The following is a 27,273-nucleotide window of genomic DNA, read 5'->3' as shown; positions in this document are numbered from 1 at the left end:
CAAGACTTTTGTAAATATATCGATAATTATTTTGTAGTAAAGTACTTTTTTGATGGAATGCTGTAATTTGAACAAAGTTTTGCCCCGTCACATTAAGGACTTACGGCCGACAACACAATCGCAGCTACCCGTGAACAACAGGAACAAGTCTGACTCCAAGCCAGGGACCAGTGAGACATCGCTCTGGTCCACAGCAACTCCCTCAGAAGGTGACTCTGATATCAGTAGCCTCCCAGCGCAAGCGGTATTCTTCAACCCAAAGTTCGTGGACGAGAGCTTAAGCGAAGAAGAGGCATGCATCGTTCCCTTTCAGAGAAGCACTCGACGACAGCGATCACCACCCCATTGCCATTTCTGTGATCATGAGATAAGGAGGGAGTGTGAGAGACATAGAGAGGACCTACCTCAGAAACAGGCGAAAATCTGTCTTGGCAGCTGGCTGAAAGACAGAAAAAGAAAAGGCCAAGATGGCGGCTGTTGTCTTTTAAAGCCTCCGGTCATGCGTAGATCTCTAGCAGTTTCGTGTGGTATATGCAAATTGGGTGTGCCCGAAACATTACAAAAGGTGAGTTGTTGGGAGGAATGGGAGAAGCATTTTAAGACATGAGAATAGAGAACGTCGACGTGTATCTCGTGTTGTGAACAACAAACTCTACTCGATTCAACTTGTGACTAGCGAACCTCTGCTTAACGTTTTAGCCAAAAAGTTTTGTTGCTTTGCGTTAGACAAAGACTTCTGATACAAGCTATTTTGGCTGTATTCTAATCATGGCTCTAAGACAGTTTGATCTCTGACTCATCCCAGTGTTCAGTGGTGCAGCAATGGACGTTCCAATTGTAGAATGGCTAGAGGATGTAGAGTTAACGTGTGACCTGTGTGAGGTAACAAAGGTGGAATGAGTACTGCCGCTGCGGCTGAGGGGTGCGGCTTGTGAGACATATCAGCAACTCTCAGAGGACCAACGGAGTGACCTCGAGGAAATCAAGAGTACTCTTGTAAAGGCTTATGGGACGGATTCGTTTACGGTATTTGAACAGTTCACCGCCCGCCGCCTTCAGTCAGGGGAGACCATGGATGAGTTTTTGACAGATTTGCAGCAGTTAGGTGAAATGCCACTAGAGTGGTGGATAAAGGGAGCCTTTGTGAATGGATTGCCATGCCATGCAAAGGAACTTTTGTAAGCCACAACTCGAATGGACAAGCTGTCATTGATAGAGCTGCTGAAGAGGGCTCATGCCATGCTAATGGATACCAGAGATGAGGAAGTCGTCGCCGCGGTGCAATCTCGAGAGGCCCCATGTGCACCTACACCACTGCCTACAGCTAGCGAGAACACCAGAGGTGTTAACTGCTTCAGATGCAGGGGGCACAAACCATTAGGCCCGTGATTGCCTTTTGTCACAGTCAACGACCCAGAAGCCTAGCAGACTGCAGTGTCACAAATGAAAAAAACCAGAGACACCTGGCTCGCACCTGTCTAGGAAACGGACTAGGGGAGGAAGTTACAGTGCCAGTCTTCTCCTCAGATCATCATTAAACAAGGTGCCATTGTGGTGAGTAACATCTATCGCCAGCTGGCTCCAGTGGCTCTTTACATCCAGTTTTCCTTTTACCCAGCGAACAGATGTCAGGTCGATGGATTGGCAATCCACGCAGCTCTCAACCACTGTTTTAACATCTGCTTTTCGTACTTCAGGGTCATCTAACTTAGTAAAATACAAGGTTCGCTTGATCCCTGGATGTTCACTTTGGTGGTGGACTTCATTGATTTGATCAAACTTAGCAGAACACGCGGCTGCGGTGCAGGCCGGTTGTATTAATTCGATGGTTCTTCTAATGGCATCAATCCATCTGCGGGGAACTCTTGTTAAACAATTGGCCTTGTTCAGGCTGGATCTTATCAGGGAGATTTCCATTGACAGCGCATATTCTTTTTTGATCCTCATGATATTATCAAGCTGCCGTGAATGGATTGCCATGCCATGCAAAGGGACTTTTGCAAGCCTCAACCCGAATGGACAAGCTGTCGTTGAAAGTGCTGCTTGAGAGGGCTCATGCCATGCTGATGGATACCAGAGATGAGGAAGTTGTCACCACGGTGCAACCTCGAGAGGCCGCATGTGCACCTACACCACTGCCTACAGCTAGCAAGAACACCAGAAGTGTTAACTGCTTTAGATGCGGGGGTGCAAACCATTGGGCCCATGATTGCCTATCATCACGGTCAACGACCCAGAAGCCTAGCTGACCGCGGTGTCATAAATGCAAAAACCGGGGATACCTGGCTCGCGTCTGTCCGGGAAACGGACTAAGGGAGGAAGTTACAGCGCCAGTCTTCTCCCCAGATCGTCATTAAACAAGGCGCTACCTGCGGTGAGCATACGCATTAACAGGCATGAGTGCCACGCGCTTGTGGACACAGGTTGCACCCAGACACTTGTGCGCAAAGAACGTTGTGACACTTGGAAAACGATAAGAACTCCGGTGCTGACTGTAGGCGGGAGCTCGTTGTCCTCTTGCGGAGAAGGTGTCATCAACATAAACATCGGTAGCAGGCCTGAAGTAGCCATGCAATCTCTGATTATGGACAGGGAGATACTCTTAGGAATGGACGCAATTGTGCAGCTGGATGGCGTTGTAGTAGATGGAGCCGGGAACGTGACGTTCTGCTAACGCGAAGAGTGCGTTTGCGCAGCACTCACACTAGATAAGCCTGATTTTCGTGCGGAGTTTGACCAGTGCAGAAAGTCCTAGACAGTGGCTTGGAAGTGGTTGGACGAGCAACCGCCAGAGACTTTGTTTAATAGAGTGCCAGAGTACAAGATTTCCCCTGGAGCTCATGTAGAGTATGATAGGGAACTACAGACCTGGATAGACAATGGATGACTGGTTCCTTATCCTGAGAAGGCATTGGGGCCTCTAAAGTGTTTAATCCCACTAATGGCGGTCGTCCAGCCAAACGAACAAATAGTGAGGCCTGTGCTCGATTATAGCGAGTTAAACAAACACGTGGACCTCTTTATGTCCCGCGCAGACATGGGCGCTGATAAATTACAGAAATGGCAGCAAGCAGGGTTTAATGTGTGCATGCTTGATCTTCGGAAGGCATACCTTCAAGTGTGTGTATACCAGTCACTATGGCCTTATCAGACAGTTCTGGTTAAAGGGAAGAGATACTGCTTAACCCGTATAGGGTTTGGACTCAACGTGGCGCCATCAATTATGCAAACGATTGTTGACACCATTCTGGCTCAGGATGAGTGCATAAGGCAGGCAACATCTGCATATATTGATGACGTGTATGTGAATGAAGGGGTTGTATCAGTGACACGTGTAGAGGAGCATCTCTGCAACTTTGGACTTTTCAGTAAGGAGCCGGAGAGACTACAGGATGGCGCACGGGTGCTCGGTTTACAGTTCCGGAGAGAAGACAACGTCCTGCATTGGAAATAGGGAAAATGAGGGTCCAGACATGTCCCACGATGTCACGCGAAGTATTTTCTTGGTGCTGAAAATTGGTTGGACATCTCTCTGTGGGCGGCTGTCTTTGTGTTGCGGTGGCGTTCATAAAGAGGAGATCGTCTGAGGTCACCACTGGATGGGACGATGTGGTACACGACGCCCCTCTCAACACAATGCTGGAGGCAGTCCTTACCAGAGTGCGCAAGGAGGGCCCTGCACAAAGCAGATGGTGCGTTGACAGCCGGGACCTGAGTGTGTGGGTTAATGCGAGCTCTCTTGCCACAGGCGTATCAATAGTCCATGATGGGGCCGTGGTGGAAGATGCCTGCTGTGTTTACGCCCAGAACGAGACTCCCAGCATAGAAACCTGGCAGAGCTTAATGCCGTCATCAAGGGGATAAATTTGGCGATCCTCTGGAAGTCGACTATCCTGCAGCTGTTTACAGATTCTGCCTGCGTCCACAAGTGGATTTCGGACACCCTTACCAGGAGGGTCAGAATACGAACTAAAGCTATGAGCGAGATGCTCATCCGATGGTCCCATACTCAGTCAGACTTGCTCCCGTTGTTCACGGATAGCCGCGATTGTGTTGTCGGCCATAATTTCTTAATGGGACAGGGCACACCATTGACACACACTGCTTGCTTGCTTGCTGATCACTTCAGTGATGCGTCCAAGCAGTGTGTGTGTCGACAGTGTACCCCGTCACATTAAGGACTTACGGCAGACAACACAATCGCGGCTATCCGTGAACAACAGGAGCGAGTCTGACTCCGAGTCAGGGACCAGTGAGACATCGCTCTGGTTCACAGCAGCTCCCTCAGAAGGTCACTCCGTTGGTTCTCCGAGAGTTGTCGATACGTCTCACGAGCCACACCCTTCATCCGCAGTGGCAGTACTTGCTCCACCTTGGTTACCTCGCACAGCTCACACACTCAGGTCCTGGCTGTTGACACACCATCTGCCCCATGCAGGGTCCTCCTTGCGCACTCGGGTGAGACCAAAACAATAAATACATAATCATCTGCTGGATTCCAAGCCACATTGGCATCTTCATGAATGAAAAAGTGGATAAAGCAGCAAAAGAGTCACCTAAACAAAACCATACAATGGGAAAAATCCATTATACAGACCTAAAATCCAATATATATATATATATATATATATATATATATATATATATATATAAAGAAAATAGCAAAAACATTGGACCTCATGTACAGAGAATAAATTATTCCAAGTAACACCAAGCCTCGGAATAAGAGATACAAAAAAGATGTTAAGAAAAAGTAATAACTAGACTACGTTAATTACTCACATCTACTAAAAGGAGAAGAGGTGCCTATTTTCATAACGTGTCAGGAGCTCTACACAGTACATCATATACTAATAGGATGTGTGAACTTTAAACGGGCCCAAATAAAGCATTACTAAGAAAATAGTATTAAGAGAGGTATTTAACAAAATCGACCCAGGAAAAATTATTGAATTCCTAAAAGAGATTAAAATATACAACAAGATATAACAAAAGATTCCACAAGAAAGACCAAAAACAACCAACCAACATCTAACACATTACAATTAATATTTCAGCATTAAATGACCCAAAAGTAGTTGATGTGCCATAAAACAAACCACCATCTGAATTTTGACGTTTGTCTCTGTGGCATGTCATTCTCCTTTGTGTTTCCTTTTCTCTTTTTTCTTTTTTACATTTAAAAGAATATTTTTTTTTAAAATGTTCGTTTTTTTTGGGGGGGTTTTTTTTTCCATTTCCTTACAATTTTTGACTGAACAGCAGGTTCCTGCCGTTATCTTAGATACCTTTTCTGCAGGTGTGGTTTCCACCTGAACTTCTGTATTTTCTGTCAGCGGTTTAAATTTGTGCAATTTGTCAATTTCAGTGAAGATCACTCATTGGTATTCTCTCTTCGTTCATGTGCACTGTTATCAATGTTTTAAGTTTACTTAACCTTTTACTACAGTATTGGTAATTGTAATATAGGTGGTAAAGAAAGTACCACCTATATTACAATTACTAATACCATTATGACAGAATGAATATGCCAACACATTATACTTTAACAGACCTGGGTCATGAAAGCTATGATTTCTTCTCTCTCTCTTCCTCTGTTAGTCCTGTCCATACACATTAGCAATCACCAGTGTTTATATGGACAGTAAACAGGTTGTTCGCCTCCCACATGTAATTAATGAAATAATCGTGGTAGTTTTAAATTGGTCTTTTTTCTGGAGTATTCTATCGGCCGGATTGAACACACCCAAGTCTTTCTTGGGTTAACTGATAAATTTCTGGTAGTTTCCTTTATAATATCTTGGGAATGACTTTGCTGATCACAAATTATGTCAGTTCTCCATCTTCAATTATTACGAGTCCAATTTTTGGTTTCAGAGTTGTTACTTCTTCCCGGATGTTTCACGAATCTTGAAAATATCTTAAAGGTTCTTTCATCTATTCATGTTTGGGGAACTGATCTGCTTTACACCAGAAAGCCTCACCACCCTGGCCCTCTACTCTTTATGTGGATCCAGAATTAAGACTATGAAAGGGTAACTTTGAACACAGTATAGGTTTTAAAGATATATTGAAAAAGAACAAAGTTACAGAGAAAAGTGGTGACACAAGCGAGGTTTACTTGTCAGTCAGATCTCTGTAGTGAATCACATTCCTATTCCCCCGAGAGTACTTGGCTTTTGATCAATATAGGGAAGAGTCCATTAATAGGTAGGTAACAGTCCCATAGTACCTCCATTTCATAGCAGGTTTTTCCTGAAGAAAAGAAAAGCTGTTAAATATTTTTTTCCTTTTAAAATTGATGTTCAGGAAATCTGTAAACTTTCTTTTCCTGTTTGAAAATCTAAACTTTGGAGAAGCTTGACGTGAAAATTTTCAAATATAATATCAATTGGCTCTTTGCAATTTTGTGGTGGTGAAATATTCAAGCCACTAAGTCGACATTTTCTTTAAGAAGGTGCTTATGTGGGTTCTTGGGGTATTGGATGATGTAAACTCTCCCACTTTTTGTTTTACTGTGCTCACTTCCCAAAACTTTGTTATTCTTTTAATTTTTGAATAACACATAGCCCTGTCGGTGGGGCATTAGAATACGCCGACTGCCCCCCCCCCCTGCAGAGAGTAAACGTCCCTCAATGGGGCCACCTGTTGACCGTGGGTGGCATACCTTAAGGCTTACGAACGGAATACTGGTGGTTGAGCAGATCATGTCCAGGGTATTTTAAGGACATGAGATGCAACACACCTCTTTGGCCCTTACTTAAGCTAAGACGGATGGCTGGACAGGCCTGATCCAATCAATCGGTTGGTCATGGCTAGCTCTAAATCAGACAGACATAACAAGAAAATATGCTTGCACTTCCCACACTATACAATAAACTGATTTAGTAAGCGGTGGCTGCAGGGCCAATCAACTTGCTGAATAATGGACTAAACACGGCTGAGAAACTAAAATTCTTACTGAAAACGAGGCTTTCAGAAAGAAATTGAAGAACCACAGGTGCTTGAATCCACTAGCAAGAAGAGTATACTTTTCCTGTATCCCTGTTGGGTTGGGCCGAATGGGTATCCCACCCCCTCAACACTTCCCATATAGGACTCCAAGGCGGGTGGGGAGCAGGAAAAATGAAACAAACCAAATATATTAATGGAAACCAGAAAGCCTCAAAAAAGAAATCACACCGAAGTATCTGATGTCATTAGTTCTGACTCTGAAATAGAGCTTCATCAAAAAAATCAAAATGTTCCCCTGCTTCATAGTTATAGAAACAACTGAAGTGGAACCAATAACCAAAATATCTCCATTCAAAATTGAAAAGATTCTATCTAACATCAAACCTAAAATGGTAAAAAAAACAAAATAATGGTACATTACTTCTTGAAGTAGAAAACCAAAAATATGCTGTAGAAATTTCCAAATGGAGACGTTTTAACAATCAAAAAGTTAAAATTTACCCCCCACAAATCTCTGAGCATTAGCAAAGGCGTAATCAGGAGTACTAAATTATCACTGTGCTCTTTGGAAGAAATTCAGACTAATCTACAAAAACAAAATGTTACTGATGTTAAGAGTCCAAATTAATAAACTTGTCGGAATAATAAAAACAAATACATTTTAACATTCAATACTCATTAAATCCCAAACAAAATTAAAATAGGGTATGAAATGGTAAACGTCGAACACTACATACCAAACCCACTAAGGTGTTACAATTGCCAAAGATACAGACACCATCGAGACCGCTCTACCCGCCCTCCAGCATGTGTAAGGTGTGGAGATAATGAACTTCATACAGCTTGTAAAAAAGAGCCGAAATGCACTAATTGCTAAAAAGGCCATAGTGCCGATTCAAAAGAATGTGACAAATGGAAGAGTGAAAAAGAAATCAACAAAATAAAATATACAAAAAATATTACTTTCCAAGAAGCCCGCAAACGATCAGAAAATGTAAAATATTCTGAAATGACAAAAAAAACATACAGCAAACTACTGAATCAAACAAACAAAAGTAAATTCACTCAACATTAAACCCGAGGATATTATTGAATTACTTAATGAAATGAAGGAACTTATGGAAGAATTTTAAAAAACTATAAAACAATTCAACAATGAAAAAAAAGTTTCTATAACTGGACAAAACTCTCAAGCTAAAACGAAACCAAAAAACTCATAAAACCTCAAAATATAACACCCACAGAAACAACTCCAATTACAGAGAAAAAAAAACATATCAAAATACGCTCATGAAGAGAAAAGAAATAAACCTCCACTTAACAAAGAAATTAAAACAAAACTAGACAGATCACACTCAACTTCCAGATCAAGAATCCCAACACAAAACAGATTTGAAGAAATGGACATAGAAGACCGAAGATCTGATACCAATGACTAACAAAAACCAAAAAAAAATCCAGTGGAACTGTCGTGGTTTAAAAACAAATATAAATGAACTACTTCTATTAACGCAAGAATACCCTGCAATAGTATGTCAAGAAACATTTCTGAAACAAGAAGACAACATTAATATTAAGAAATACGAAATTTTTAAGTATACTCATAACTTTGGAGGCAGGATCTCCGGGGGACTAACAATTCTAATCAGAAACGATATACCCCATAGCAAAATAAACATAACAACCAATAACCAAGCAATTGCTATTAATGCCACACTACATAAACCAATGACAGTACGTTCACTATATATACCTCCAAATGGTGACATAGATAAAAATGAGATTAAAAAATTGATTGATCACTTACCCAAACCTTTCGCCCTATTAGGAGATTTCAATAGTCATAACATACTATGGCGATGTAAAGACACCAATAAAAAGGGCAAAATTTTGGAAGAATTTATCAATGAAAATGATATATGCTTCCTCAATGATTGTACACCTACACACATCAACCCAACTAGTGGAAACCATTCAGCCATTATTGTCCATCACTATATATGGACTTAACCTGGAAAGTATATGACGACACTTGCTGCAGTGATCATTTTCTAATAGTGATAGAAATTCTAGAATTCAACAGCGAAAAATTTCCCAGATGGAAACTAAATAAGGCCAACTGGCAATTATACAAAGAAAAATGTAGACAGACAACCAACTAATGAAAAACAACACCGTAGAATTTTTCACAGAAACACTAGTAGAAATTGCAAATGAATGCATCCCTAAAACTTCAGCATCTAACCGGTACAACAGACCCTGGTTTGACAAATGTCAGAAATCCATTAAATTGCAAAAAATTGCACTAAAGAAATTTCAGAAACAACCCACAACTTCAAATCTGATAGAATACAAATTAAATAGAGCTAAAGTTCATAGGGTAATAAAAGCAGCTAAAAAAGAGAATAAGCTTATTGAACACCGATCTTATTTTCCTTGCAAATATAGTTTCTACGGACAAGCATCCCATAATTGTATTTCTAAGGTTACAATCAGGATTCGGTTCTGGGGTTCGGGAAGGAGTGAGTCACTCGCTCGACAACAGCACGTTTCTGACCTCTTCTTTTCCAGTCGACCACACCTGGCCTCTCGCCACCAATGTCACACTGCACAATCTGAACGTCAGCAACACGAAATACTTTTCAAGAGAAGATATTCATGATTCTTTTCTTTTTGCCACCTCTAGGGAATTTTTCCCAGCTTTTATATCCTCCTATCAAAGAAAAACAGAAGAGACAAGAAAAAAAAATAGCTTCTCTCATCATACCCTGCCTTCCCAAGATGCCCTTTGTGTATATAAATGAGCTAGCCATCCTTTCCTTCTTCTTTCCCAAAGAGCGATGCAGATATGCCCGGTACATTTTTTTTTCTAACCATATGCCCCACATGCCCCCCTGATCTTCGAGATCAATAAAACACTTCATAATCCTCTCACGTTGAGGCCTCTGAGGGGCAACTTCTTGTGGTTGACATTCTGTAAGATTGTCTGGAAGTCTCCAAACCATCCTGACAAAACTGATTAAAGTAATGATTACACTGGGTAATGCCACAAGCACAGATGAAAACCAGAGAGAAAAAGGTTTGCATTGAAACTTTTGATAAGGAATGAAGGTATCTATTCTAACAAGAAACCAGTCAGTAACCTCCTTTGCAGCATCATTTGGAGACATACCAACATACCCCCATGGAATGTCACATTAGAAGCTGCAAGCCCATCTCAATCAGCCTTTTAGGTAGTTAAACATCTTTCTATGAAAGGATTGATCAATTGAAGATTTTGCAGAAAATGGTTGAAGAAGATCATTATTAGGAAAGTATGTAGGGAAGGTGACAATTTGGTAAAAGTCATGAGATAGTGAAAAGTTATGTTATTCAAGACTGGGGACATGATATAGTGAAATTCTTGTGAAAAAAATGAGCAAGGTTATGTAAATGCATGGAAGAGTTTAAGTAGACTAACCATCCATTGTTTGTCCCCCGACAAAAGGAGGGTGGACCTGTAAATTCACCCTTATCCATTCATTCATCCGCACTTTTCTCAATAACTACACGTTAAAATTTTTTGAAATTTTGCACAAACATTAAACGTAATATGAGTAAAAAAGTAAAAGAATGGCCTTTCGGGTTAAAATGGCTAAAATGTACACTTTTGTGCTTATTAAAAAGATTGATGCTTTAGATTTTTTATAAAACTTTCTGAAAAGTTGTAACTGATTTCTATATAATTTTGTTTGTCTATACTTTGCAATAACTTTTGGGTGTGCCTCAGGGGCTCTTTTATGGTTAATAAAAACACTCCATTTTTGGGATTTTTTTACCAGATTTGTCCAAAATTTTCTGTGTATGTCTACTTAGCAGTTTTGCATGGTGCTGAACTCAAATTTAAATATGTTAAGGCTTTTGGGACTTTTGGGGATAAATGGGGAGGGCAAATGATGGACTTAGTAAATTCTTTTTTTGCATGGTGCAGATGTGTTCGTTACAACTCTGTGGAAATTATCTTCCACCATCTTTCTTTCCCTTTTTCTTTCCTTCTTTCTGCTGCTCTGTTCTTCCTTCCTTTCTTCTTAACCTCTTTCCTACCCCCTTCCCTAGCTTCCCCCTTTTTTTTATGTCACCTGACTCCCTTATGCCCGTTGATTGAATGAGACCTTTTCGTGCTAAATTGACGCACGTGTGTGATATTTTTGAGTTAAGTGGTCAGTTGTGGAACAAGGCGTCATGGAGACCAGAACTGTCAAAAGTATTCCATGTCGGTCTCGGATAAAAAGGGACACCTGGAATTTACTAAGGTGTTGAACAACTCTGTCTTGACGAGACATTAAAGTCGTTGAAAAGAAGAACCTAGTTTTCTAAGACACTTGAAAACTAATACTATTATCGAGAAAAGATAATAGAAGTTTTGAACAGAAAATTCGCCGCAGGGAAGTTTTCGAAGATACCTGAAAACACCAGAATATTCAGCCTCAAGAAATTTCTACCTTGCTGAAAGGACTACGAAAACGAATTTCCAGGAAAAAGAAAGAAAAAGGGAACTTTTAAACAACACAAACTCAAAAAATAAAACCCACAAGGAACGAACTTTCTAAATGTTCCATTCGTGAAAGGGCGCCCAGAAGCTTCCAGTAAGTGCTCCCCTCCTTCTTCCTCCTTCTCTATCTCTCTTTCCTTCTATTTCCCTTCACTCTCTCCCCCTTTTTGGTTACTACTACAAGGACACTTGTAAGCCAGATGGACATTTTTGGCAGCCCATAGAGGTCACAAACCTTTCCTTTAGATATCTTTGTTAATAAATTCTATTTCTCCTATTTTTCTCTTTTTGTTTGTAATTTTTTCCTTCAGTTTCAGAGTTAGTAGTAACGATTAATTGTTTAAGAAGAATTAACTTCCACGGGAAAAGGTGGATAATAAAAAACTCTGCCAGTTTAGTAAGCTACTCTCTGCTAAACTGGTCTGGGCTTTTTGATGACCGTGGCTGCTGTCCATCGCGTAGATAGTACCCCCCTCCCTCCTTCCTTCTTCTTTGTTTCTGCGTCGGCCATCTTGGCTTCTTGTTCCTTTGTTTTACAGGCATTTTTGGCGCCAAGAAGGGTTGTTGGTGACGCGCGCGCCAAGAGGGGAGTGGTTTAGTATTTAGCCATTGATAGGTTAGAAGGGGCGGGGTTTAGTATTCTAAAATGACTACCTCTCCCACTACCTCAATGTTATTTGAAAAAAGAAAGATTATTAGAGATAAAATCTTAACTGTATTTGAGTTCTTAGACTCGTTAGATGAAATAAACGAAGTAGGTTATACGTTGTATAAAAAGCAGATAGATGATTACACTGCTTCAGTGGATTTATTAGACGAGCAAATTATTAATGCCTATTTAATTGAGGGAACAGAAGATGAAGAGATTAAGGCATTTAATAGGGATTGCGCTCTTCATCGAGTGAAGGTTTTGGAAAAATTGTCTAGACTCAAGCCTTCAGTAGAAGTAAGGGATAGTGCAAATCACAAAGTCTCTCTTATTAAGGAAAAACGTCTGAGGATGACGCCCAAAATTGAATGTCCCAAGTTTAGTGAAAAGGATTTAGAAAACGGTATATTAGCCTTCCTTAATTTTCAGCGGGAATTCGAGAATAGCGTAGTGGACTTAGAAAATGACGCCCTGAGGTTAGTTGTGTTGAAAAACCATTTGTCTGGCTACGTCTTTCAACTGGTGTGGCACCTCTCTATATCTGAGGAAAACTATCGCATAGCCACCGACATTCTCGCGTTGGAATTTCTAGATAAGGACAACATTGTGGATTCTGTTTTTTCCCATATATTGGGTATAGAGAAGTTAAGCAACCACTTAGTAGCAAAGAAGTTCTTGAATTCTGTTAAGGCTCAGGTTCACGAATTAAATAGTTTCTTCAGTTTAAATTTCTTGGAGATGAACTCTCCCGGAAACAAGTTATTAAGTCATATTGTTTTTAGTAAGCTGCCCACTCTTTTTAGGTCTGAGTTGATTCATAAAATAGGAAATAATTACCCTACCCTGGAAGACATACTAGACCACAGTTCGGAAATATTTCGAATGATTGAGTTTTGTAAAAATAAGGAAACATATCCTCGGAAGGTGGCTAGTATACCTAAGAAAACATTTTCCCCTAGGTTCATGGGTTCTCCAGATGCTAAAAAACCTTCCACGCTGGAAAATTTTCATATCCAGTCTACTAAGATTGGATTTAAGTGTAATTTTTGTAGAACCAATAACCATAACGGTAATTCCTGCAAGTTTTTTCCTTCTCATGCTGTCCGGTTGAGGAGGTGTAAGGAGATTGGCTTATGTAGCAAGTGCTCGAGCCCTTCTCATGTAGAAGAGTCATGTCTTTGCAAGGGTAAGGAGTATGGAATGTGCTGGCTATGTAATAAGAAGGGCCACTGTAGAGTGCTGTGTCCTTCTGTTGGGGGTGAATCTACTGCTTCTAATGCTTGTTGGCACTTGAATAGCTCTTCGTTGCTGCCTGTTGTTGAGGTTGCCGTCAACAATGGATCTGGTGAAAGTGTATCTTTCAACTGCCTTATCGACACTGGTAGTGAGCGATCCTATTTGTCTGGAAAAATGTTGGATGCCTTTTCTGATATTAATACTTCCATGAGAGATCGTAAGTTTCTGATCAAGACCTTTTTGGGAAAAGAAGTTAAACATTTGAAGGAAGTTAATCTTCAAGTGAGGTTTTCAAATTCCTGACATTCTGTGTTGTTCTTGGTGGATGATGATATGGACCTTTCGTTTCGTGTTCACGGATTGAATTCTGTGGTAGAAGACCTTAAGATCATCAGGTCAAATTGGCTGCTAATTTCTCGGAGTTGAGAGATGACACTTTGCCTGTATATGGTTTACTGGGTGTGGACGTGCTTAGGTTTTTGGGATCTATGAATTTAAAGGAGTTTAGAGAGGGCCTTGTGTGGGAATTTCCCCAAGGAATGGTTTTGTTTGGTGATCTGGCGGATTTTGGGTCTCCTTCTCCCAAAGACCTGGAAAGGGGGTTGGAATTGAATTATGCTCAAGTCGTCAAAGAACACTCTGTGTGCGACCTCACTCATGTATATTTTGTGTTGAACCCCAAGTCTGTGTATACTGATCCGTTCAGTTGTTTTGAGGAGTCTACTGTTGAGAGAACTGTGGAAAAAATGCTTAGTTTGGAAACCATAGGTATTGTTGAGGAGGAATTCAGTGATTTCGATAAGAATATGATTGAGTCCTTTCGCTCCTCCATTCGCTTCATAGATAACTGTTACTATGTCAGTTTGCCTTGGAATGAAGAAAAATTAAAGTCGGTACCTGCTAATCATCAGGTGTCTTTGTCAGTTTTGAATCGCGTATCGAAGAAGCTGACGGAACAGGGGTTGTACAAAGATTATTGTCAGGTCTTCTTAGATTAAGAAAAGGAAGGAATAATTGAAAGGATTGTGGTTGCTCCTTCCGATTTTAACAAATATGTATGGATTCCTCATCGACCGGTGATAAAACAGGATTTACAGTGCACCACCAAGATTAGACCGGTCTTCAATTGTTCTTTGAGAACCGGTGGGAAACCTTCTTTAAATGACTGCGCTTATTCTGGTGTCAATATGTACACTGACATGCTGGATTTGTTTTTGCGGTTTCGGATGGACCAGTATGTTCTACTGGCCGATATTCGGAAGGCCTTTTTAATGATTTGCTTGAATGACGAACGTGACAAAAATAGATTCTGCTTCTTTTTAAGATTGGGTGATGAGTTGATCTGCTTTAGATACAACATATTTGGCTTTGTATCCAGTCCTTTCATACTGAGCTACATGGTTCGATATCATGTGGAGAAGTACCCTCCTGGTCCTTGCAGGGAGATGCTTTTGGGCCACTTCTATGTGGACAACCTGGTGAAAACTCATAATTCTGCTGAAGTTCTGATGCAGCTGTACTTGGAAGCTGTTTCTGTCATGGAGGAAGGTGGATTTTCCTTGAGGAATTGCTGTAGCAACAATGAAGTGCTTGCTAAGCGAATGTTGCAGGATAACAGTCTCTCCTCCCACGGTTCTGACACTGAGAAGGTATTGGGCTATTTGTATAACCCCTCCTCTGACAAAATGCGAGTAAGTTCTTGCATTGAAGGAAGATCAGTATCCTCTAAGAGGGATATTTTGTCTGTAAATTCCTCTGTATTTGACCCCCTTGGCTTAATGCTCCCTGTTACTATTAAAGGTAGGATCCTTCTTAGTAAATTGTGGAAGTTGAAAGTATCCTGGGACCAGCCGGTCCCACCTGACATTATGGTTGACTGGGAGAAGTTGTATAAGGATCTGGTACGTATCGGGGAGCTTGAATTCGACCGTTACTCCGTGGCTTCCGATTCTTCAGCCACGTTGATAGTGTTTTGTGATGCCTCGAACCTGGCCTATGGAATCGCGGTATATTTACATCAGCATGGAGAAGCCAGACTGATATTCGCTAAAGCCAGGGTTGTTCCCTCTGTTAAGAGAACCTTACCCACCTTGGAGCTGTTAGCGGTATATTTATGCATGAAGCACATTTCTGTTCTGGTGAAAATACTCCCTTTGGAAGTGCTCAGTTCTGTGATTATCGCTGTAGATGCACAGGTAGTACTATCCTGGGTTTTATCTGACAATGTCAATACAAAATGTCAATTCACTCGTAACCGGTTAAAAGATGTAAAAGCGATGGTAAAGAATCTTAGTGATAAAGGTTTGACAGTGAAGTTTAAGTATGTGAAGACTGATGACAATCCTGCTGACCTTGTCACGAGGGGTATGTCCCTGAACAAATTTAAAATGGTTTTTACTCATTGGTTATTCGGGCCTGAATGGTTGAGAGGAGATAACTTGATCTGGCCTAGTTATGACCTGAATTGTCTTAATCCGGCTAGCCAGATGTTGATCAGTACAGTTACTGGTTGTGAACCTGTCATTCAGGGCAGTTATATAATTGAAGTAGAGAAATTTTCTTCGCTGAAGAAGCTCATTGGAGTTTTGACTGCAGTTTTCCGATTTATATCGAAAATGAGAGGTATTGTTCTCGACTCTAGTATTAAGGCAAGATTGTACTTGCTCAGAATGACACAAGGACTGTTCCTTTCTAAGGAAAAGGATTATTTGTCTAAGTCTGATGGCGGTGAAGCCCCCCCTTTGGTTTCTAAATTTGATTTATTTTTGGACGATGAAGGATTGATTCGCTCACGAGGTAGAATTGGTAAATCTACTTATTTTTCTGATGCAGTCCTTCATCCTATTCTGCTTCCCAAGTCTTGTCATGTTACAAGTTTGATAATCATGGATTGTCATTTGAAGTGTAAGCATCTGGGAATTGCTGCTATGCTTATCAAATTCAGAATGTTGGGATTTGGGATACCCAAAGCTAGACAAGCTATTAAAACGGTGATATCTTGTTGTGTCATTTGCAAAAAATATAACACTCTTTCCTTTAGATATCCCAAGGTTACAAATTTGCCTAAGCATCGGGTTAATTTAGTTAAGCCGTTCTTGCACACCGGGATCGATTTTACTGGCCATTTGTGGGTGCATGAAGGTGATGAAACTAAAAAGATGTATATTTTAATCTTCACCTGTTTTAGTGTGTGAGCTATACACTTGGAACTGTTGCCTGATATGACCACTCAGTCTGTGGTTTTGGCATTTTTGAGATTTTTCAATTTTTATGGGGTCCCTTCTCACATTTATTCGGATAATGCAAAGTCCTTTGTGGCGGGTTGTGACCTTGTTAAACAGGTTTATTTGTCTGACGAATTTAGAGGGACAGTGGATGCCCATCTTATCAAACACCAAACGATACCTTTACATTCTGCTTGGTACGGTGCTGTGTGGGAAAGATTAATTCGAGTTGTAAAAAGTTGTCTTTTCAAGGTTATAGGACGTAGGAAGTTAAGTTATTTTCAACTTTGACGGTTCTGTCAGATGTGCAGGGATCTGTTAACGATCGGCCCTTGACCTATCGTTGCTCTGATGACTCTGGCTTGGAGGTGATTACTCCTAATGCCTTTGTGCATCCCTTCCATAAAAACTCTGTGTTTTTGTCCTTAGAAGAAGATTGTTTCCTGGATAACCCCCCTAGTAAAGAAGATCTTATTGAGAGTCTGGGATGTAGAGATGAATTCCTGAATCGTTTTAAAAGACTGGTATGAACGATATCTCTTGGGTCTGAGGGAGTTGTCGCAGGATCTTTACCAATCTGATTTTGAAAATATGATTAAGCTGGGTGATGTCGTTTTGATAAAAAAACTCTATGAAGCCTCGTCCTTATTGGTCCTTGGGAAGGGTGGTTAATCTAACTTCTGGGTCGGATAGCTTAGTTCGGTCAGCTTTAATCAGAAGGAGTGATGGCAGCACTCAGGAACATTCCTTAAGGAACTTGTGTCCTTTAGAACTTTCCATAACCCACTCTCACCAAGCTTCTAACGATGGAGAGGGCAATTCTCTGAGCTCGGGGACTAGTCGGGACAGGGAAAACTTTCAGTCTAGGCCTGTAAGATCTGTTAAATCTTTAAATGAAAGAAATCCAGAATACGTTTGGTATTAGATTGTTGTTTGAGGATTTTTTCTTTTTGTCTTTTTTCTTTTTAGGGAGAGTGTGGAAATTATCTTCCACCATCTTTCTTTCCCTTTTTCTTTCCTTCTTTCTGCTGCTCTGTTCTTCCTTCCTTTCTTCTTAACCCCTTTCCTACCCCCTTCCCTAGCTTCCCCCTTTTTTTTTTATGTCACCTGACTCCCTTAAGCCCGTTGATTGGATGAGACGTTTTCGTGCTAAATTGACGCACGTGTGTGATATTTTTGAGTTAAGTGGTCAGTTGTGGAACAAGGCGTCGTGGAGACCAGAACTGTCAAAAGTATTCCCTGTCAGTCTCGGATAAAAAGGGACACCTGGAATTTACTAAGGTGTTGAACAACTCTGTCTTGACGAAACATTAAAGTCGTTGAAAAGAAGAACCCAGTTTTCTAAGATACTTGAAAACTAAAATAATTATCGAGAAAAAGGGACGCCTGGAATTTACTAAGGTGTTGAACAACTCTGTCTTGACGAGACATTAAAGTCGTTGAAAAGAAGAACCTAGTTTTCTAAGACACTTGAAAACTAATACTATTATCGAGAAAAGATAATAGAAGTTTTGAACAGAAAATTCGCCGCAGGGAAGTTTTCGAAGATACCTGAAAACACCAGAATATTCAGCCTCAAGAAATTTCTACCTTGCTGAAAGGACTACGAAAACGAATTTCCAGGAAAAAGAAAGAAAAAGGGAACTTTTAAACAACACAAACTCAAAAAATAAAACCCACAAGGAACGAACTTTCTAAATGTTCCATTCGTGAAAGGGCGCCCAGAAGCTTCCAGTAAGTGCTCCCCTCCTTTTTTCCCTCCTTCTTCCTCCTTCTCTATCTCTCTTTCCTTCTATTTCCCTTCACTCTCTCCCCCTTTTTGGTTACTACTACAAGGACACTTGTAAGCCAGATGGACATTTTTGGCAGCCCATAGAGGTCACAAACCTTTCCTTTAGATATCTTTGTTAATAAATTCTATTTCTCCTATTTTTCTCTTTTTGTTTGTAATTTTTTCCTTCAGTTTCAGAGTTAGTAGTAACGATTAATTGTTTAAGAAGAATTAACTTCCACGGGAAAAAGTGGATAATAAAATTTCTTCAACTCTACTTTCAACCGAGTCGTTGTTTGTTTCGTTCACCGCACTCTTTTCTTCTACCTCTTCTTTTACACACGTCCGTTCACTTTAGTGACTAAAAATCGTCTGTCCTCCCGCTTTCCTTTCCTCGTTATTTATGGAATCAGGGTACGAGATTCTCCGAGATTCCACAAGACTTTTTTCCACATAAACGCATGCGGGCGCCATCTGGATTCTCAATTTGTGCTTTGCATGCACAAACGTTCAGCTGCTTTAACGGTAAGCCACTTCTTTCTCCACACTCTCCTCTGATCTCATGATCACAGAGACGGCAGGGGGGTGGCAATCGCCGCCATCGGGTGCTTCTGTGAAGGAGGACAGTGCTGCTCTCGTCTTCGCGTGCGCTCTCATCCACCGCCTGATGGTCGGGGAAGGCTTCATCTCCGTGGAGGCTACTGATATCAGAGTCACTGCTTGATAGGGATGGTGCAAACCAAAGCGATGGCCCACTCGTCTCAGAGTCAGAGTCACTCTCATCGTCCACTGGAGGTGGTACATGTGTCGCCGGCCATAGGTCCCTAATGTGACGGGGTACGCTATCAACCTGGACACACTGCTGACTCACCACATCAGTCACTGTGCCCCGTTTATACTTGTCAGTACATCGGTTTCCTGGCGGCTTCACCCAGACAGCATCCCCTTTGGTATATCGATTCCATTCTATCTCAGTGGCCACAGTTGTATCAGGGTGGATTCCTTTTTCTCGGACACGGTACTGATAGATTGCGTTTGCAGGCGCCGTTCCTGGAGAGACGCCATCCTTTGGCATGAGATTATGCCAGTACACAGCTTCTGCGATGGTGCACTGCTTCCTGGCTGCAATTGTTTTGATGCTGCGATGGCTTCTCTCAGCTATACCATTGCCAGAAGGCACATAAGCGCATCTAAGCCGCAGCCACACACCCCATTCTTGTAAGAACTGCCTCATCTGATGGCTGCGAAAGGCTGGGTCGTTGTCCGTCAGCACTTCATCGGGCGCACCTCTTTCACAGAACACGGATGACAGCTGGCGAATAATGTTGCAAGAGTCCTGGCGCCTAAGGAGTCTCCAGACTGCGAAACGTGTAGGGCCACAATCGATGAGGGTAAAGAAGTGGTTGCCACCGTAGTGTGTGATGTCCATGCCCACTCTCTGCCACTTACCACTCACTCCCAACTCCCCTTTCTTCCATCGTGCTGGAGCTGGGTCGATGGATTGGCAGGCCTCGCAACTTTCCACCACTCTTCGGATATCTTTTTTTTCTACTCCTGGATCAATCATCTTGACAAAGTACAGTGTCCGCTTGATGCCAGGATGTCCACACTGTCGATGAATGTCCATGATGCATGCTGCATCCACATTACACGCAACTGCTGCACATGTGTTTTGCAGATTATCAGAATCTCTCCGAGCACCAGCCAGAAGCCATCGTTAAGGGATTCTTGTCAGAGCATCTGCTCTGTTGAGTGCAGACCTGATCAACACTACGTCGACACTCAGGTCATACTCTGTGATGATGTCGACCAAGGTGGCAAGCCGTCTTCGAATTAACATCTCACTCGATGCTCATGTCATCAGCCGTGCTCTTCCACTTAATGCATCGGTTATCCACTGATGAGTGCATGCCGAGTCAGTCATGATATGTAGAACCTTGGCTTGCCATTGAAGCGCCAAGTTAACGCCCTTCAATGTGGCATCAAGTTCGGCCAGGTTTATGTGCCTCGAATCATTCTCTGGCCGAAGCCAACAGGCATCTTCAATAATGGAATCATTAACTGCCAGGGCAACTCCAAGGGCCAGTGAACTAGCATCCACCCAGACTGTGAAATCATTCCTGCTGACGCACCACTTTCCCTGAACGGGGTCATCACTGGTCACCCTGGACACAGTCTCTGTCAGCATGCTCCTTAGGGTGACATCGTGTACTGCATCGTCCCATCCCGACGACACGGCTGTTGCACGTCTTTTTATGGCCGCCACGGCCACCCTGAGCCAACCGTACACAGGAAAATGGCCTACCACCTTTCCACAAAGCGAAAACACTGTTCGTCGAGTGATGTTTGATGGGACCTTGGGGACGCGACTTCTTCTTCTCCAGTAAAGTCCCTCCTTGCACGTGCAGGCTGAGAACTTTTGCTCCATCGCACAGACGCTCTGGTTCCTTAGATGTCAGTCCAAAGCTCTCAAAGTGCATTCTAACTGATTGCGCTGACATGAGGCTCTCATTGACGAATATATCATCGATATATGAGGATGTTGCCTGTTGAACTGCCTCATCTTGCTGCCAGATAGCATGCATGATTGCTGTCATAATGCCTGGTGCCACATTTAGACCGAACCCTAGCCTGGGTTCCTCCAATTTCCACAGTCTGAAATGGCCACAATTTCTTCTCAATGCGTATTTGCAGATAGGCCCTGTGTAGGTCCAGACTTGCCACGTTCGATCCCTGCTGTCGCCACTCCCTTAATTTGAGTGCATGCTCATTGAGCTCATGGTAGTCTAGGACGGGGCGGACCTTTTGTTTGGTCTCTTGTATGACGGCCATCAGGGGAATCAGCCCTCGCGGGGGGCCAAGCTCATCCTCTGGGTATGGAAGAAGCCAGCCATTGTCGATTCACGTTTGCAGTTCTTCTTCGTACTGTTCCCTTAGCCACATGGGTGGGGGATATTCCGATAACCGGTTCCGCAAGGATATTGGTGGCTGATCGTTTGACCACTTCCAAAATGCCGTCCATGCATTGGTGTTTCTATCATACTCTGCATGAAAGTCATGCTCGTCAAGAGTTATGGCAGCACAAACATGTTCCTCACCTCGGGAGAACTGTACCTTGCCGGTTCTGTCCACGGTAATTCCACCCAGTTGTGTAATCAAGTCCATACCCAGGAGTAGGTCGTACCCGAGAAGCTCTCCCTCCACAACCAGGGCTCGCACAGCTACTGCAGGCCCGTCGTTGGTGCTTGCGCGGATAATGCTCACCCCCACAAGAGGCTAGTGAACCTCCGCCTACAGTTAGTACCAGAATTCTCTCTGCTTTCCAAGTGGCACAGCATATCTTGCTTACGAGAGTCTGGGTGCACCCAGTGTCCACAAGCGCGAGGCGCTCGCTTCCATTAATGTGTATGCTTACAGTGGGTAGCACCCTGCTCAATGACGATCTGGGGAGAAGACTGGCGCTGTAGTTTCTTCCCCTTGCCTGTTTCCCGGACAGGTGCGGGCCAGGTGTCCGCATTTTTTGCACTTGTAGCACTGCAGCCCGTCAAGTTTCTGAGTTGATTGACGTGACGAAAGACAATCACGGGCCAAATGGTTGGGTCCTCCACACTTATAGCAGGTTGTAGCTGCGCCCAGGTCCTGCAATCCAACCTGTGATGGTTGTACAGCTGCCGCTTGGTCTATAGTGTTAGGGCTTTTCTTTAGTATTGCTCGTGCCCGCGCCAATACTTCCGATATGTCTATCTCGTCCACTTGGGATGAGGCACGGATCAGATCTTCCACAATCTTAGGTAATCCTGCAACAAAGGTGCACATCAAGCCTTTGTCTGACATCCCTCCAAAAAGAACCGATAGCTTTTTTAGCTCAGCCAGATACACATCCACCGTTTCCCCGGGATGTAATTTTCGGGCCATGAATTCCTTCCATGCAGTAACTGGATCTAACGCAAATGCTGTAAAAAGGGCGCGCTTGATGCAGGCAAAATCTGTTTTCTTCTCATCAGCCAACTGCTGGTATACTGCATATGCTCCCCCAGTGAGGCTCATTGGGACCACGCATTCCATACGCTTCACCCCATTGACCTGACATATTAATTCTGCTTTTTCCACCCATTTCTGCACTAAGTGATCAGTGCTACTGCCATCAAACAGGGGAATTAGCTTGGGGTCAAATCCTGACGTCATGCCGAAATAGATTAGGTTCGTTACAACTCTACTTTCAACCGAGTCGTTGTTTGTTTCGTTCACCACACTCTTTTCTTCTAACTCTTCTTTTACACACGTCCGTTCGCTTTAGTGACTAAAAATCGTCTGTTCTCCCGCTTTCCTTTCCTCGTTATTTATGGAATCAGGGTACGAGATCCTCCGAGATTCGCCGAGACTTTTTTCCACATAAACGTATGAAGGCGCCATCTTGATTCTCAATTTGTGCTTTGCATGCACAAACACGCAGCCGCTTTAACGGTAAGCCACTTCTTTCTCCACAGCAGAACTCAAATTTAAATGTTATGGCTTAAAAACTGCATAGTTTGTTCATTTTCACCAGGATTTGACGTTCCCTGGAGATTTTTGGGGCTAAATGAAGGGGTAGCAAATGCTGAACTTCGTCATTTTTTTTTTTGCCTTGTTCAGTGTGCACTCACGGAGGACGATGCATGCTTCACTTGTTGCTATCAAGAGAAGAATCTAGATTAGACTCATAAAGAGCAAGGATATGAGGAGATTTGCCAAAGAGAAAAGACTTGAAAGGGACCTCATCACTAACATCTGGATAAAAAAAGCCCTTCAATAGTTCAATAGGGAGGGAAAGGGTTACAAAGTTGTCTGACAAAATGTCTACCTTAAACTGGTTATATGGTTGATCAGAAACCGGTGTTTTATTGTGGCACCAATACTCATAAACAAAAACAAAGATGGCCTACTCTGCAAGAGGTAAGACATCAGCCAGACATTTTAAGGGCCTTGGTGTCAAGAGTGAACAAACTATACAATATAGGAGGAGGGGATTAGCTCCCTGTAGTATCTACATACCCACATATATGTTAAACTAGAGGGTGTCTCTTTTTTTACTTGTTTTATTTTATTCATTTAATAAACCTTATAATAAACTCGCATGTATACAATTTACAAAACTGTTTAAACGTTGTCTTAAGGAGAATTGCTTCCCACTACCCTGGAAAATCTCATCAGTATGCCCTGTATTTAAGAATTCATGTGATCGCTCATCCTCCTCTCAGTACAGGCCAATAAGTCTCCTGTGCATCATGAGTAAGTTGCTGGAATCTGTGTTAAATAGAGAAGTAATCAACCATCTCAACAAAAATAACCTTCTTAGTGACACACAATATGGTTTCTGTTTTGCTAGATCTACAGTGGATGTGCTTACATAATCATAGGATTAGCGAATCTCTCGATGGGGGTAACCTTTCTAGGGCAATTGCTCTTGACATATCATATGATAGTGTATGCATAAAGGTTTACTTCACAAGATCTCCAGCTATGGTATAGCTTGAAATGTCTTCATTATTAAATCATTTCTCTCTGATAGGTTCATAAGAGTAGTAGTTGATGGGCAAAAATCAGAAGCTTACGGTATTAATGGTGGTGTCCCTCAGGGGTTCATCCTGTGACCAACTCTTTTCCTGATCTACATTAATGATCTTCCAAATCACATCCTTACATCATTCGTAGATATTTATGCTGATGACACTACCATTTATGGTAGCACATCTAAGACCGTAAATGACCAAGTTCTCTCTGATTCTCTCTCCTCTGATCTTGAGCACGTGGTATAATGGGGAAAGGAGTGGCTTATTACTTTTACTGCATCTAAAACCAAGCTTCTATCTTTACATCATCAACGTTCTGATCCCCATCTGGCATCAATTAAAATGAATGGCTCTCGTCTTGGGGAGGCCTCAAGTTTTGACAGGCTTCTGGGCTTGACCTTTACTCCTGATCTTAAATGGAACACATACATCAAATCTGTTGCCAAGGCTGCTGGAAAAATGGTGAGATCCTTCTATCGATCCAGTAGATATCTCACTGCTGATGCAATTCTCTAGCTAAGAAGAACTTGTCCTGCTAAAAAGAACTTGTCCTGCCTTGATAGTTCAAAATAGTCTTTATAGCCTCGTAGGAGATATCCTTTTCTCTTCCCTGCAACCTCTCTCACAGAAGAGATTTTGCGAGTTTGTCTCTGCTTTATTGTTATTTTCATAGAAAGTGAGCTGAGCTACAATCTATGGTCCCCCCTTGCCAAACTTTCACAAGAAATACTCGTCTCGCTGAAAATACTATCAATAATTCCCCCCACTCTTTATCTGTGCCTAAACCTAAACATAGATTCCATGAACAAAGCTTCTTTCTTAGAACTGCACACCTGTGGAACTGTCTTCTGTTTTCCAGCTTTCCAGCTGACTACAATATGGTTGTCTTCAAGTCCAACGTAAACAAGTTCTTTATGAGCCGTTCCACTTAAGTTAACAAATTTACCAAATTTCCATTACTAACGATTACTGTATTGTCCAATTGACTACTGTACATTCTTAGCCCTTATCCTCGACTGGTCCCTGGCCTTGATAAGAGGTTATGCCTATGTGAAAAAAAAAAAACTATAACAATACCTAAAAAGAACTTCTGCAACTTCACAGTAAATCCTATTGACATTAGTTTATTTGTAAAGATTCTGTAAAAAAAAAAACTTCCTTTTAACTTGTTCCAACCAAAAAGACATGATCAACGATATCAATGTTCCATTAAAATTCAAATAAACTGAAAAACAGAGGACTCTTCCATTGACTTTTGCTCCTTATGCTAAAAAAAAAATGTTTGAGAAATATAAATCATTGTTTGATTGAAATTGGTTCTCTTTTACTATAATTGGACATTTTTCAACATTGGGAAGAGGGGAGTAACATAATTAATGATACAATTTTTTTTTTATTATTATTTAATGAATAATCCAGAATATTTCTCTATTATTTCATTTCTTTTTCAGGCTGGTGACCAGGTGAAAGAATATTTAAAAACTGTCAAAGATCAACAAAAGTTGAAGAATTTCCAAAAAATGTCTATAATTTCACGTGATATTGTAGAATGTGGTTCAACAACAGCTACACATCCACTTGGATTTTAATCAGATTTATTGTTAAAGCGTCCATTGTTTTTTGTTATTTTGAAAATATATCAAAGAAAAGACATAAAATTGAACAAATCATTATCTCTGTAATATGAATAAAAAGCACTAAGTATTCAAACTGTCATGTAATCCCTTTTGGGTTAACATTAACTGCAGGGAATCTGAAATAATGCCATTTGGCATAATTTCAAAACAACTTATAACATAAAACCATTGCATTGAATGTTTTTGACAAAAAAATGTAATATAATTTAATAAAAAAAATTACCATTGGTGATTTGTTAGGTTATTTCATCATTTTCAATATGGAGGGTAAAATGTTGTTTTTTACATTTTTATTGATACAAGGTTTCTTACTGATGTATTATGCTTACATATTCTTTTTTTTTTCTTCTTTTTTTCGGAAAAATAAAATAATTAGTTTTGAAACATTCTGGATTGGAATGTAGTTTAAAAATACTTTAAACATAAAAACGGAAAATATTGGTATAAAAAATGATTCAGTTATAAAAGAAGAGATGTTTCTGAATTTTTGAGATGAGGATTGGTTATTTGTATTTGGATTCATCTTGAGTGTGATTTTCACGTTTCAGTTGATGTAACCTCTGACCTTCTTCAGGTGTATCTTGTTGAACTCAGGAATATTTCTGTCAAACTAGGGAATTTGAACATAATTTTGAGCAGAACCCTTTATTTATTTTATGGGGGTAGCAGTTCTCTTGTTCCAGAGTGGTACAGTGGTTAGAGTACTTGGAAAAATCAGTTGTAAAAAGTGATATTCTCCTGAAGGTTGAAAGTTCAATCCTCAGTGTGGGCGATCGAAAATACAATTGTGAATTACTTAGCACCTCTATCCAGTCATGGCTGATGGGACAAGAGCACATTACCTCCATGATGTAAATAAAGGGTTCTGCTCAAAATTCCATCCAAATTCCCGAGTTTGACAGAAACATTCCTGACTTTGACAAGATATATCTGAAGAAGGTCGGAGATTACATCAACCGAAATATTGTAAAAATCACACTCAAGATGAGAACAGTAGTCTGATGAATCCACGTAATATGAAAAGAGATATTAATCATATTACAAATGGTGAAATAATAGAAGATCACTAATGGTAATTTGCTTTCAATTAAATTCCATTTCACAGTTTTCATTTTAAAAAAAATTAAATCTGTTTTATGCTTTAAAAAAAACTATTTTAAAATAATACTGATCAACATTTTTTAGGATTTCCCTAAACTTGGTTAAAATCGCAAGATTACATGAAACAGAAATTGAATTTGTTTTTGACAATAAACAATTTTTTTTTTCAATGTCGTTATAAGGAGAAATATTTTATTTTTCAACTTTTCATTTTTTTTGCCTTAAAGTCCACTTTATCTACAGTTTTATTTTTTGAATATCTCTTTTTTTTACTCTTCATTTTTTTTGGTTATACAAAAAATAATGTTCATTACATTTTGTCAGCTGCCCTGTTAGCTGAGGCTGTAGAATACACTGATTTCACCTTTGTAGAAGGCCCCCCCCCAATTATGCCACCTGTTGGCCATGGGTGGTGACCCATTAGGACGGAATCCTGGTTGTTGGGCAGACATTATCTGGCAACAGAGTGGTCTGCAACACACCACTTTGGCTCTTACTTGGTCTAACGATCGATCAGATAGGGGGTATGATCCAATCAATTGGCTGGTCTCAACATGCCCTAGCTCATACATATTTATTTCTCTCCCAACCATATTATTTGATCTGCTTTGATGGAACACT

General features: G+C 41.1%; 1 protein-coding gene across 3 annotated transcripts in view; it reads left to right on the top strand.

Moving 5' to 3' along the window:
* Window positions 1-26,822, top strand: part of LOC145246786 (very long-chain specific acyl-CoA dehydrogenase, mitochondrial-like) — a 296,798-nt gene extending 269,976 nt beyond the window's left edge. For 2 of the 3 annotated variants that reach the window (XR_013863168.1, XM_080108582.1), the window contains one exon: window positions 25,366-25,624. Coding sequence is in view for 2 of the 3 variants with exons in the window: in XM_080108582.1 (XP_079964708.1) it covers window positions 25,366-25,373 (8 nt within the window). In the remaining variant the exon portion in view is untranslated. Of the gene's footprint in view, window positions 1-25,365 lie in introns of all 3 variants that reach the window. The other variant, XM_080108581.1, reaches the window with a different exon arrangement.
* Window positions 26,823-27,273: the final 451 nt, after the last annotated feature.

This window comes from Euprymna scolopes, chromosome 24 (genome assembly GCF_053919585.1).
Source record: "Euprymna scolopes isolate OS-2025 chromosome 24, ASM5391958v1, whole genome shotgun sequence".
Lineage (NCBI taxonomy): Eukaryota > Metazoa > Mollusca > Cephalopoda > Sepiida > Sepiolidae > Euprymna > Euprymna scolopes.
This window is presented reverse-complemented; position numbering and strand designations above follow the sequence as displayed.